We start from the raw sequence: 11,998 nt of genomic DNA on the forward strand, positions 1-11,998 counted from the left end.
GTTGTTTATGCAACTTATTTCAAACTTTCAATATTTCATTTGAATTTTAATTGCAATTTTAGAAAATTGTGGGTTTTCGTGTGGGAAAATCAGACTGTTTCATCAAATTTTAGACAAATCAGGCGATTTGTCTAAAATTTGCTATATTTTATTAAAATTTATTGTGTTTTTTGAAAAAATTGTGTTTTTCGTGTGGGAGGATCCCATTGTATTGTATCCTATACAATTTATACAACAAATTATCTGAGTATTTTAATGCAGATGACAAGTAAAACATAATTGTGGGCTTTGGATTTAATAAACCACATTCAAATCGTTTTCATCTGAATATTTTTATATAGATGTAAAGTACAATATCGTTGCTCTATTCAATTGTAGGCTTTGAAATGTAATAAACCGCATTCAAACAGCTTTCATCTGATATTTAAATGCAGTTGTCCCAATTCTTATTGAAATGTAGCTGCATACGATACATTTAAAATATAATGTATCCAAGTGTTTTGTTCTCTGATAATCGTCTATGGCAAGATGAAGAAACTTTTGTGATAAAGCAGTTTTTTTGTCACATGGTCAAAGGCCTTAAAACCCTTTGATATCATTATTTCAGTGTTTTCATTTGAACAGCATTTTTCATGTTTCAGACAGTCAGCACCGCAGTTGATGTTTTGAAGTAACCCTCTGTTGGTTATTAGGTCCGTTGGGACCATTATTGCCGCTATTACCAGCATTGTTGCCGCGGAAATCGAAAGGCGAGTTGTTGCCACCGCCAAAGTTATCGAAATTGCTACAATTTCCACTGAAGCCACCCTCTTGTTGATCCAACAACGAATTCAATTGTTGGGCTTGCATAAACAAAGTATTTTCTTGTTGGCGGCGACGCATTTCCTCCTCTTGGCGCAACATGCGGGTTTGCATTTCAGTTTGCTGGCGATGCATTTGCTCTTCATCACGTTTGCGTAATTCCTCGGCTTGTTTCTCACGCATTTCCCATTCCATTTTCTTGCGTTCATTATCAGATTCGCGCTTGCGTAATTCTTGTCTGAGAAGTTCTGTCTCGTGCTCATACCGAGCATATTCCATTTGAGCTTCCAATTTTTCTTCCTCCATTTTTAATTCGCGTTTCAATGCCTCCTGTTTGGTCTTGAACAATTCATGCAATTGCTTCCACCTGGTGCCGTATTCGTGTTCAAAACTACCGACTTCAGCAAACCGTGGACCAACATTACGTTCGTGGTTGAATTCTGGTAATTTTTTATTTAAAGACTTATCGGGTAACCCGTCAGTATCTTCATTTGCTTCCAACGGCTCAACCACACATGGCCTCAGGGAGGCAGTGAGGAAGAAACACTTTTCACTGCAGAAACGCAAGCAGACATTGGCCGATGATTTTTTGGCAAACTCAAATGGAATATGCTCGGTATGAGCACGAGACAGAACTTCTCAGACAAGAATTACGCAAGCGCGAATCTGATAATGAAATTGTGTTTTTCGTGTGGGAGGATCCCATTGTATTGTATCCTATACAATTTATACAACAAATTATCAAAAAATTCAATAGTTGACTCAACTTGCATTTTGTTGGGTACGGAAAAAACACTTTTCCAATTGTTTTAGTTGGTTGCAACTTATTAAATTCATTAAATAATTGAATTTAATTTGCTTTTTTTTTTACGGGAAAACACTAGTTGGGTTTCAGTTTAGTTTTTATAACTAAATTAAATTTTTTGTCGGTGGAATTTATTTTGAAAATTCACCATGCCTCCTAAAAATGTGCCAGCTGCTGCAGCTACTGCTACTAATGAAAGCTCAAGTTTGTTGGAAACCTATAGGCAACAACGAACGACCACAGAGGCTAATATTTTAAAGATTAAATCCAATCTTGAGAAAAAGAGGGGCACTCTTTCAGGATTAGATATAGAGGGTTGGTTAGAGCTGGTTAATTCATATATAAAGAATTTAATGACATTCCAGACGGACATTGAAAGGTTAGACCCTACCGATGACAAACGCGGTGACTTGGAAAAACTTTGTATAAGTACAAATTCCTTGTTAAAATCAATGTTGGGCGGTACTAGGCGTGAAAGTTTTGCCAACCAGACCCTCGGTGGTTTCACCACAAATCCGCATAGACTTCCTGCCTTGAAAATTCCGAAGTTTAGTGGAAAATATGCGGAATATAAAAATTTCATTTCGTCTTTCAACAGTTTAGTACATAACGAAAGCAACATAACGAAAGCAACTATAGAGAAATTTAACCACCTCATAGCTTGTCTTACAGATGATGCACTTAGGACGGTAAAGGCCTTCCAGGTAACAGAGGAAAATTACCAGAGTGCTTTAGACAGGCTAGCAGACCGGTTTGACAATAAGTGTTTGATTTTTCAAGACCATATCAATGCACTTTTCAATATGGAAAAAATTGTCAAACCGAGTGCTGCGGCTCTTCGTCAAGTAGTTGACAATGTATCGGCTATTCTTGATTCATTGTCTCATCTGGGTTCAGACAAGGACATAATGCATGCCCTGGTCATTCACTTGGTTATGTCAAAAGTTGACAATACCTCTAGGACCAAATGGGACGAGGGGCAAGATTTGAAAGAGTTGCCCAAGTGGGATGCATGTGCGTCTGTTCTCATTCGCAGATGCCAATTTTTAGAGTTGAATGATGATAAAAAAGGCAGTCAAGAAGTCACGAGTAACGTACATAAGAATGAGAAACGTAATACTCGATCGTCGTTTTCTTGCACTCGGGCTAAAACCGAAGGTTGTTTATATTGTTCAAAAAATGGACACACTTTGGAAAATTGTAGGGAATTTTGCGCTTTACCAGTGCCACGAAGATTTTCCCATGTCAAAAAATCAGGTATTTGCATAAATTGTCTAAAAAAGGGACACATGGTGTCAAGGTGTAATGGGCCCAAATGTAAAATTTGTAGTAGAGCACATCATGAGCTTTTGCATCGGTATGAAGCTAGTCAGCCTAGTTTGCATGCAAACAGTGCTCCTCAATCCGTTGTTCAAAATGGACAACAAGATATGGGAAATAATAGAAACACAAATAGAGGTGATTATGTTTCTGCAAATGATGGACCACACTGCAGTCATGCTGCAGCAAACTCAGTAGCGCCTGTCTTATCGCATTCTATTGTCGGCAATGCCCAGAGTATGCATATGAGTTTGCACTCCCACCAAATGGTTCTTGCCACTGCTGTGGTTTTAGTAAAGAACAAATTCAGTCAGTATTACCTAGCTAGAGCTTTGTTAGATTCGTGTTCGCAAGTTAATTTAATGACTGAAGATTTTGCTCAGAAATTAAATTTGAAACGAGAACGTTGTTCTCTTAATATAATTGGTGTTGGTGGTACAAATACCCCAGTTAAACACAAAATAGGCACTTTTGTGAAATCAAGAGTTGCCAACTTTGAATTTTTTGTAGATTTCTGTGTTGTACATACAGTCTCGGGTAATCAGCCTGAATATGCTATTTCGAGAGATAAGTTCTCTATTCCATCGAATATTCAGCTAGCTGACCCTTCCTTTGATAGACCTGAAAAAATAGATTTGTTGTTGGGATGTGAATACTTTTTGGACCTTTTATCGGTGGGTCAAATAAAGTTAGGTCCATCATTGCCTACCCTACAAAAAACGCTGTTAGGGTGGATAGTTTCTGGGAAGTGCGAAAGTGACTCCCCGGAAAATGTTTCGAAAATTTGTAACGTAGTTACTGAAAGTCATTATTCGGATGACACTTTGGATTCGGTAGTTCGCCGGTTCTGGGAACTAGAAGAGATTCCTCAGCGCTCTCTTTTAACGGAGGAGCAGAAAAATTGTGAGGAGCACTATAATGCAAATACCCTCCGATTGCCAAATGGTAGATTTCAAGTAAAATTACCATTTAAGTCAAACCCGTCCAAATTGGGGTTATCGTATGACACGGCTCGGAGAAGATTTTTAGCCCTTGAGCGCAAGTTAGGTAAAAATCTAAACATTAAAGAGATGTATAATGAATTTATGAGGGAATATTTGCATCTTGGACATATGTCCCCAGTAAATGATGAGGTCTTGTTTGGACCTCATTATGTAATTCCCCATCAGTGTGTGTTGAGGCCCCACAGTTCAACTACGAAGTTGAGAGTGGTGTTCGATGCTTCATGTAAGACCTCCACACAAATCTCTTTAAATGATATTCTGATGGTAGGACCCACAATACAAAGCGATCTGTTTTCCACTCTTTTGAGATTTCGCCTTCACAGATACGCTATAACCGCCAATGTCACAAAAATGTACCGACAGGTATTGGTCCATGAAAGTGATGCCAAGTTTCAACTTGTTCTATGGCGCGAAAGTATTGAGCAACCGATTCAAATATATAAGTTGAATACGGTGACGTATGGTACGTCTTCGGCTCCTTTTGCAGCGGTTAGATGTTTAAAGGAAATAGGTACACTTTTTGAGTCTGTGTATCCTTTGGGGTCCTCCACGATTATAAATGATTTTTACGTTGACGATTTATTATCAGGCGCTGATAATTTTGAGGAATTGGAAAAGTTACGTTTCGAAGTAACTGAAATTTTGAAATCATGTGGTTTTGATTTAGCGAAGTGGTTCTCCAACCACCCTTCGTATACCGATGGATTATCGGAGATGAATCTTGACTTCGACGATTGGGATGTCAGAAGAGCTCTTGGACTTATTTGGAGTACCGGGAGAGATTTATTTACATTTAAGTTGGAGGACAATTTTGGTCACTTGCCAACTACAAAGCGAAATATTTTGTCGATTTCGTCCAGACTTTTTGACCCTTTGGGACTGTTATCTCCGATAATAATAAGAGCTAAAATTCTTCTACAAGAATTGTGGAAAAGAAAGCTCGACTGGGATGAATCTGTGCCCCAGTCTGTAGACACCACATGGTCACAGATAAAGAATTCTTTAGCAGATAGCCATAAAATAGTTATACCACGGTTTGTAGACTCATGTTCTACAGTCAATTGTGAAGTGCATGGTTTTTCGGATGCTTCTAATAATGCATATGGTTGTTGCATTTATATAAGAACCGAGCACCCTGACGGTATAACGTGTAGATTGTTGACAGCTAAATCTAAAGTTGCCCCATTAAAAGTAAAGTCACTGCCACGACTTGAACTTTGTGCTGCACATCTACTGGCGAAGCTTTGGCGTACTGTAAAACCTCTGCTACCACATTTCATTAAAAATGTAATGTTTTGGTCAGATTCCGAGATAGTTCTGCATTGGTTGCAAAGCCATCCGTCATCACTATCCACATTTGTTGGAAATCGAATAAGTGAAATCCAAGAATGGACAGATGCTCGTTTTTGGCAGCATGTGCCTTCTAAAGATAATCCTGCTGACATTGTGTCACGTGGGAGTGATGTTGATGGTTTGACGGAATCTATTTGGTTTACAGGCCCAAGTTTTTTGTACCTTCCGCCAGATAAATGGCCAAAAAATTTACATTTTGATTTAACCCCTGAGTTAGCATCCTTAGAGAAGAGAAAATCAAAAATTGCCATGGTGGTAACTGAAACAGTTGAAAATGGTTTGATACAGTTTCTGAATCGTTTCTCTTCATACACGAAAATTTTGAGAGTGTTCGCTTATGTGCTGAGAGCAATAAGGAAATTTAAAGGGAAGAGTTTTAATCAAAGTCAGGTTACATTATCTGTTAAAGAGTTAAATTCCTCATTTCTAAAAATTGCTGAGCTGTTACAGAAATATGAATTTTCTGATGAATTGAAATTAATTCGAAAGGGACTTGTTCCAAAATCTTATATTCGCTCTTTGAGTCCGTTTATTCAAGAATATGAAAAACACGGTGTTTCGTTCAATTTGCTTCGCGTAGGTGGACGCTTGTTGAATGCTCCTATAAAGGAGGATACGAAATATCCATTGCTTCTGGGGAAAGGCTCGCATTTTGTGAAAGTGTATTTGGAACACTTACATAAAACTAACTCTCATGCTGGCCCAAAAATGCTAGTTGCTCTTATGAGAGAGAGAGTTTGGTTAGTAAATGCTCGAGAAGTAGCCAGAAGGACAGTTCGCAATTGTATTGTGTGTTGTAGGTATAAACCGAAGCTTCTAACCCAAATTATGGGTAATTTGCCGAAAGATCGACTAACTGCGGTTAGGCCATTTTGGGTGTGTGGTGTAGATCTTTGTGGACCGGTTTATACTTCCACTAGAATTCGGGGTAGGCCCCCAGTAAAAACCTACATTGTGGTCTTTGTGTGCTTCGCCACAAAGGCTGTTCATTTAGAAGCTGTTTCTGATTTAATGACAGATTCTTTTTTATCTTCCTTGTCCAGGTTCGTGGGGAGGAGAGGACTGCCGAGCAAGATGTGGTGCGACAACGGCACAAATTTCGTCGGTGCCGCAAATCGCCTGAGTCCGAAGGCCGCCGTAGAGAAAGAGCGACGGAAAATAGAAGCAGCCATGGCCGAGAAAGGAGTAGAGTTCCAGTTCATACCTCCCAGAGCTCCTCACTTCGGGGGCTGTGGGAGGCTGCTGTGAAAAGTGCCAAGCACCACTTGCTAAGAACCGTCGGAAGCGCTGGACTGACTCTCGAAGAGCTAGATACCGTTCTAGTGAACGTAGAGGCAATGCTGAACTCCCGACCACTAGCACCGCTGTCGAGCGACCCGTGCGACGGGGCCACTTGATAATAGGGTCCTCTATCAAGGCACTGCCCGATCCCAGCTCGACGACAGGCAAGCTCAACTGCTTGAAGCGGTTTCGAGCGCTATCGTGCCTGAAGGAACGTTTCTGGTCTGCATGGCAAACGGACTACGTGCTCCAGCAGCAACAGAAGGTGAAGTGGGACAAAGCAGAAAAAAACGTCGAGGTCGGAACCGTCGTAACCGTACACGACGACAATCTTCCACCGCAAACGTGGCTACTGGGCAGAGTTGTTGCTGTAGAAACGGGCACGGACGGCAAGAGTCGGGTTGTTCAGGTCAAAACCAAAAACGGCGTTTTTAGAAGGCCCATTCATAAACTTGCTCCCTTACCAGTGCTGGATGAAAATGAATTGTCGTGCTAATGAATTGTTGCAGCCTGTATCAGCAGCCGTGCAAGGGGGCCGGTGTTAAATGAAATCTTTAATTTCATGTATTTTTTTGATTTTTTTTATGAAATTTTGTAATATTATATATATTTAGTATTTAGTATTTTTTATAAATTTTTAATTGTATAAATTTATACGTTTATACTTGTGGTCGCAAATTTTGATCAGTGTAAATTTAAATTTTCGCGCTAATAGTGCTGAATTAGCCATCTTTATGATTTGACTTATGCTAATTTTCTTTTGACTTCTTTTCTAGAGAATGAAGAAGAATTAGCATAAATCAAATACATACACTTTTTTATTAATTCGTTTTTTAACAACCATCGAGCAAGGATCTCATTTTTTATAACCCGCGTATTTAAATAATTTGCAAACAACAAGTATTTGTATTTTTGAACTTGAATTTACATACCTTTGAATTGTATTTAATATTTGTACAAATAAATAAATAAAATTCAAGGAATTTTATTATCGAAAAAACAACGATTTCTTTTGGCTATTATTTTCGATTTGGACAAAAACCCTTGCCCAACAGTAATAAACTGCGGAAATAAAAACTCCTTTGAGTTTTTAAGGACCGTGGTTGGGAAACTTGGCGACCTAAATCCAGCTTTAAAACTAGAAGTTTTGGTAGCGCTTCGGAGCTACCATTAAGGTCAATAGTGACAGTATGGATTCCTCCACCCGTAAGACCGGTGGAAACCATACTGGCATTATTGAAGAAACAGAACGTTGATCTCCCTATAGACCAATGGAAGGCTGTAGCCTCGATGGTGTGCAAGGTGAACAACCGCGATCCGCTTCGCAGTGGATCGCAAATCCCTCGAGATTCTGGATAAGGTGAAAGGGGTTGTCAATTTTGGATTTGGCACTGTCAGGTTTCGGTACTCAAAACATGACACTACCAAAGAGGCTGAGTAGTGCAGATAAACCTGCATCATTGTGAAGCGGCCTCGACAGAATTGACAAACTTTCTCACCAAATCCCAAACCGACGTGGCCCTGATCCAAGAACCTTGGATCAATCAAAATAAGGTTTGCGGGTTGGGGATAGCGAGATACACGTTATTTATCCCGTCCACTGAGTACAAGGTAAGAACGTGTATCCTGGCAAGGAGAGAACTGAAACTAATAATTTCTCATTCTTTTAGGTGCGGTGACATCACTGTCGTCAACAGAGAAACCAGGGATGAGCGGACGCTGACATTGGCTTCGGTTTATATGCCGTATGAGGCAGCAGATCCACCAGGCAACGAGGTGCTGGAGCTAACGGCGTATGCAAAAAGGAGAGGTGCTATCCTGGTGATGGGATGTGATGCAAATGCTCATGATAGTCAGTGGGGCAGTGCTGATATTAATAAAAGAGGTGAGTGCGTCTATGATTTCATAACTGTCAATAATCTAGTTATTTGTAACAAAGGCAACATGCCCACGTTTAGGAACAAGGATAGGCAGGCGGTTATAGATATTACATTGACGAACCATAATGATAATTTCGTTAGAGATTGGAGGGTATCCACGGACTGTTCCTTTTCGGATCATAGTAGGATTACCTTCGCCTTGTACTTTAACTCGTCTGCAAGGGTACCATTTAGGGATCCTAGGCGGACAAATTGGGGAACCTTTCATGACAAGGTTCGTATTGGGTTGGAACAGTCTACTTCATGTGAACTGATACCATCCAATTTGAAACATACGGTGAACAATTTCACTCGTTTACTAAATGAGAGCTATGAATCATAATGCCCACTAAAATTTCCCGGGAGGCGTAAACAGCCAATAGGGCGAAGCTCACTGGATTACAGGGAGACTGGAACAACTACAAGGTGTGCTTCAATAAATACAAGGGAGATCTGAAAAGAGAGAAGCGGAGTTCATGTAGGAATTATTGTGAATCTGTTGATAGCGTCAATGAGCTGTCAAGGTTTCGGAGAATTTTATCCAAAGACCCAAAGGTCATAGGTACATTCAAAGAGCTGACAACTCATGGACGGAATGCAGCTCGGAAACACTCTCCCTGCTTATGGAAACGCATTTTCCTGGTTGTGAAGGTATAGGCACTAGGGCTGACGATCATTGGGTTAATATGCCTGAGGGTACTAGTCATGACTCTATTCAAATTGAGGAAATAGTCACTAGGGAAAAACTAGCCTGGGCGGTAAAAACTTTTGACCCGTACAAATAATCGGGTCCGGATGGAGTATTTCCGGCGATGGTATGTAATATCCCGGACACAGCACTATTCCTTTTGGCGGATATCTTCAAGAGTTGTCTCAGTAGGAAGTATCTACCGTACGGTTGGAGGGAGGTCAAGGTTGTCTTCATAACTAAGGCCGGTAAGGCCAGCCACTCGAAACCGAAGGATTTTAGACCTATTAGCATATCGTCTTTTCTTCTGAAGACATTAGAACGACTGATAGATCTACATATAAGGAGCAATATAGATACTCACCTCATTAGCAACGCTCAGCATGCCTACCTCAAGGGTAAGTCTGTCTTCATGAGGTGGTCGGTTGTATAGAGCACAGTCTGAAGCATAGGGAATATACTTTAGCTGCGTTTCTTGATATAGAAGGCGCCTTTAATAACATTAGGACAGAGGCAATTAGGGACTCGTTAGTAGAACTTAGGGTTAACGACTTCCTAGTGAGTTGGATAATCTTAATGCTGGAAAGCAGAATTATTAACTCAACCCTAGGGGACGATGTGATTACAAAACGGGTTACCAGAGCAACACCACAAGGTGGAGTGCTTTCTCCTCTTTTGTGGTTACTGGCGGTTAATTATATTCTTAGGACCTTCGAATCTAAAATTTTGAGAGTGTTCGCTTATGTGCTGAGAGCAATAAGGAAATTTAAAGGGAAGAGTTTTAATCAAAGTCAGGTTACATTATCTGTTAAAGAGTTAAATTCCTCATTTCTAAAAATTGCTGAGCTGTTACAGAAATATGAATTTTCTGATGAATTGAAATTAATTCGAAAGGGACTTGTTCCAAAATCTTATATTCGCTCTTTGAGTCCGTTTATTCAAGAATATGAAAAACACGGTGTTTCGTTCAATTTGCTTCGCGTAGGTGGACGCTTGTTGAATGCTCCTATAAAGGAGGATACGAAATATCCATTGCTTCTGGGGAAAGGCTCGCATTTTGTGAAAGTGTATTTGGAACACTTACATAAAACTAACTCTCATGCTGGCCCAAAAATGCTAGTTGCTCTTATGAGAGAGAGAGTTTGGTTAGTAAATGCTCGAGAAGTAGCCAGAAGGACAGTTCGCAATTGTATTGTGTGTTGTAGGTATAAACCGAAGCTTCTAACCCAAATTATGGGTAATTTGCCGAAAGATCGACTAACTGCGGTTAGGCCATTTTGGGTGTGTGGTGTAGATCTTTGTGGACCGGTTTATACTTCCACTAGAATTCGGGGTAGGCCCCCAGTAAAAACCTACATTGTGGTCTTTGTGTGCTTCGCCACAAAGGCTGTTCATTTAGAAGCTGTTTCTGATTTAATGACAGATTCTTTTTTATCTTCCTTGTCCAGGTTCGTGGGGAGGAGAGGACTGCCGAGCAAGATGTGGTGCGACAACGGCACAAATTTCGTCGGTGCCGCAAATCGCCTGAGTCCGAAGGCCGCCGTAGAGAAAGAGCGACGGAAAATAGAAGCAGCCATGGCCGAGAAAGGAGTAGAGTTCCAGTTCATACCTCCCAGAGCTCCTCACTTCGGGGGCTGTGGGAGGCTGCTGTGAAAAGTGCCAAGCACCACTTGCTAAGAACCGTCGGAAGCGCTGGACTGACTCTCGAAGAGCTAGATACCGTTCTAGTGAACGTAGAGGCAATGCTGAACTCCCGACCACTAGCACCGCTGTCGAGCGACCCGTGCGACGGGGCCACTTGATAATAGGGTCCTCTATCAAGGCACTGCCCGATCCCAGCTCGACGACAGGCAAGCTCAACTGCTTGAAGCGGTTTCGAGCGCTATCGTGCCTGAAGGAACGTTTCTGGTCTGCATGGCAAACGGACTACGTGCTCCAGCAGCAACAGAAGGTGAAGTGGGACAAAGCAGAAAAAAACGTCGAGGTCGGAACCGTCGTAACCGTACACGACGACAATCTTCCACCGCAAACGTGGCTACTGGGCAGAGTTGTTGCTGTAGAAACGGGCACGGACGGCAAGAGTCGGGTTGTTCAGGTCAAAACCAAAAACGGCGTTTTTAGAAGGCCCATTCATAAACTTGCTCCCTTACCAGTGCTGGATGAAAATGAATTGTCGTGCTAATGAATTGTTGCAGCCTGTATCAGCAGCCGTGCAAGGGGGCCGGTGTTAAATGAAATCTTTAATTTCATGTATTTTTTTGATTTTTTTTATGAAATTTTGTAATATTATATATATTTAGTATTTAGTATTTTTTATAAATTTTTAATTGTATAAATTTATACGTTTATACTTGTGGTCGCAAATTTTGATCAGTGTAAATTTAAATTTTCGCGCTAATAGTGCTGAATTAGCCATCTTTATGATTTGACTTATGCTAATTTTCTTTTGACTTCTTTTCTAGAGAATGAAGAAGAATTAGCATAAATCAAATACATACACTTTTTTATTAATTCGTTTTTTAACAACCATCGAGCAAGGATCTCATTTTTTATAACCCGCGTATTTAAATAATTTGCAAACAACAAGTATTTGTATTTTTGAACTTGAATTTACATACCTTTGAATTGTATTTAATATTTGTACAAATAAATAAATAAAATTCAAGGAATTTTATTATCGAAAAAACAACGATTTCTTTTGGCTATTATTTTCGATTTGGACAAAAACCCTTGCCCAACAGTAATAAACTGCGGAAATAAAAACTCCTTTGAGTTTTTAAGGACCGTGGTTGGGAAACTTGGCGACCTAAATCCAGCTTTAAAACTA

The 11,998-nt window shown here is 40.3% G+C and overlaps 2 protein-coding genes across 2 annotated transcripts; one reads left to right on the plus strand and one right to left on the minus strand.

Annotated features, from left to right (window-relative positions):
* Nucleotides 1–630: 630 nt before the first annotated feature.
* Nucleotides 631–1,574, minus strand: LOC135955563 (protein no-on-transient A-like). The gene is made up of 3 exons (XM_065505915.1): nucleotides 1,569–1,574; nucleotides 1,456–1,518; nucleotides 631–1,398 (listed from the first exon to the last, which is right to left on the minus strand). Exons 1-3 carry the CDS (start codon nucleotides 1,572–1,574, stop codon nucleotides 646–648), a joined length of 822 nt encoding a protein of 273 aa, XP_065361987.1. The 3' UTR covers nucleotides 631–645.
* Nucleotides 1,575–1,755: 181 nt separating this feature from the next.
* Nucleotides 1,756–11,353, plus strand: LOC135955564 (uncharacterized). Its single transcript, XM_065505916.1, has 3 exons — nucleotides 1,756–6,023; nucleotides 8,235–8,449; nucleotides 10,788–11,353. The coding sequence occupies exons 1-3, from the start codon at nucleotides 1,756–1,758 to the stop codon at nucleotides 11,351–11,353; spliced, it is 5,049 nt and encodes a 1,682-aa protein (XP_065361988.1).
* Nucleotides 11,354–11,998: the final 645 nt, after the last annotated feature.

This window comes from Calliphora vicina, chromosome 3 (assembly GCF_958450345.1).
Source record: "Calliphora vicina chromosome 3, idCalVici1.1, whole genome shotgun sequence".
NCBI classification, from domain to species: domain Eukaryota; kingdom Metazoa; phylum Arthropoda; class Insecta; order Diptera; family Calliphoridae; genus Calliphora; species Calliphora vicina.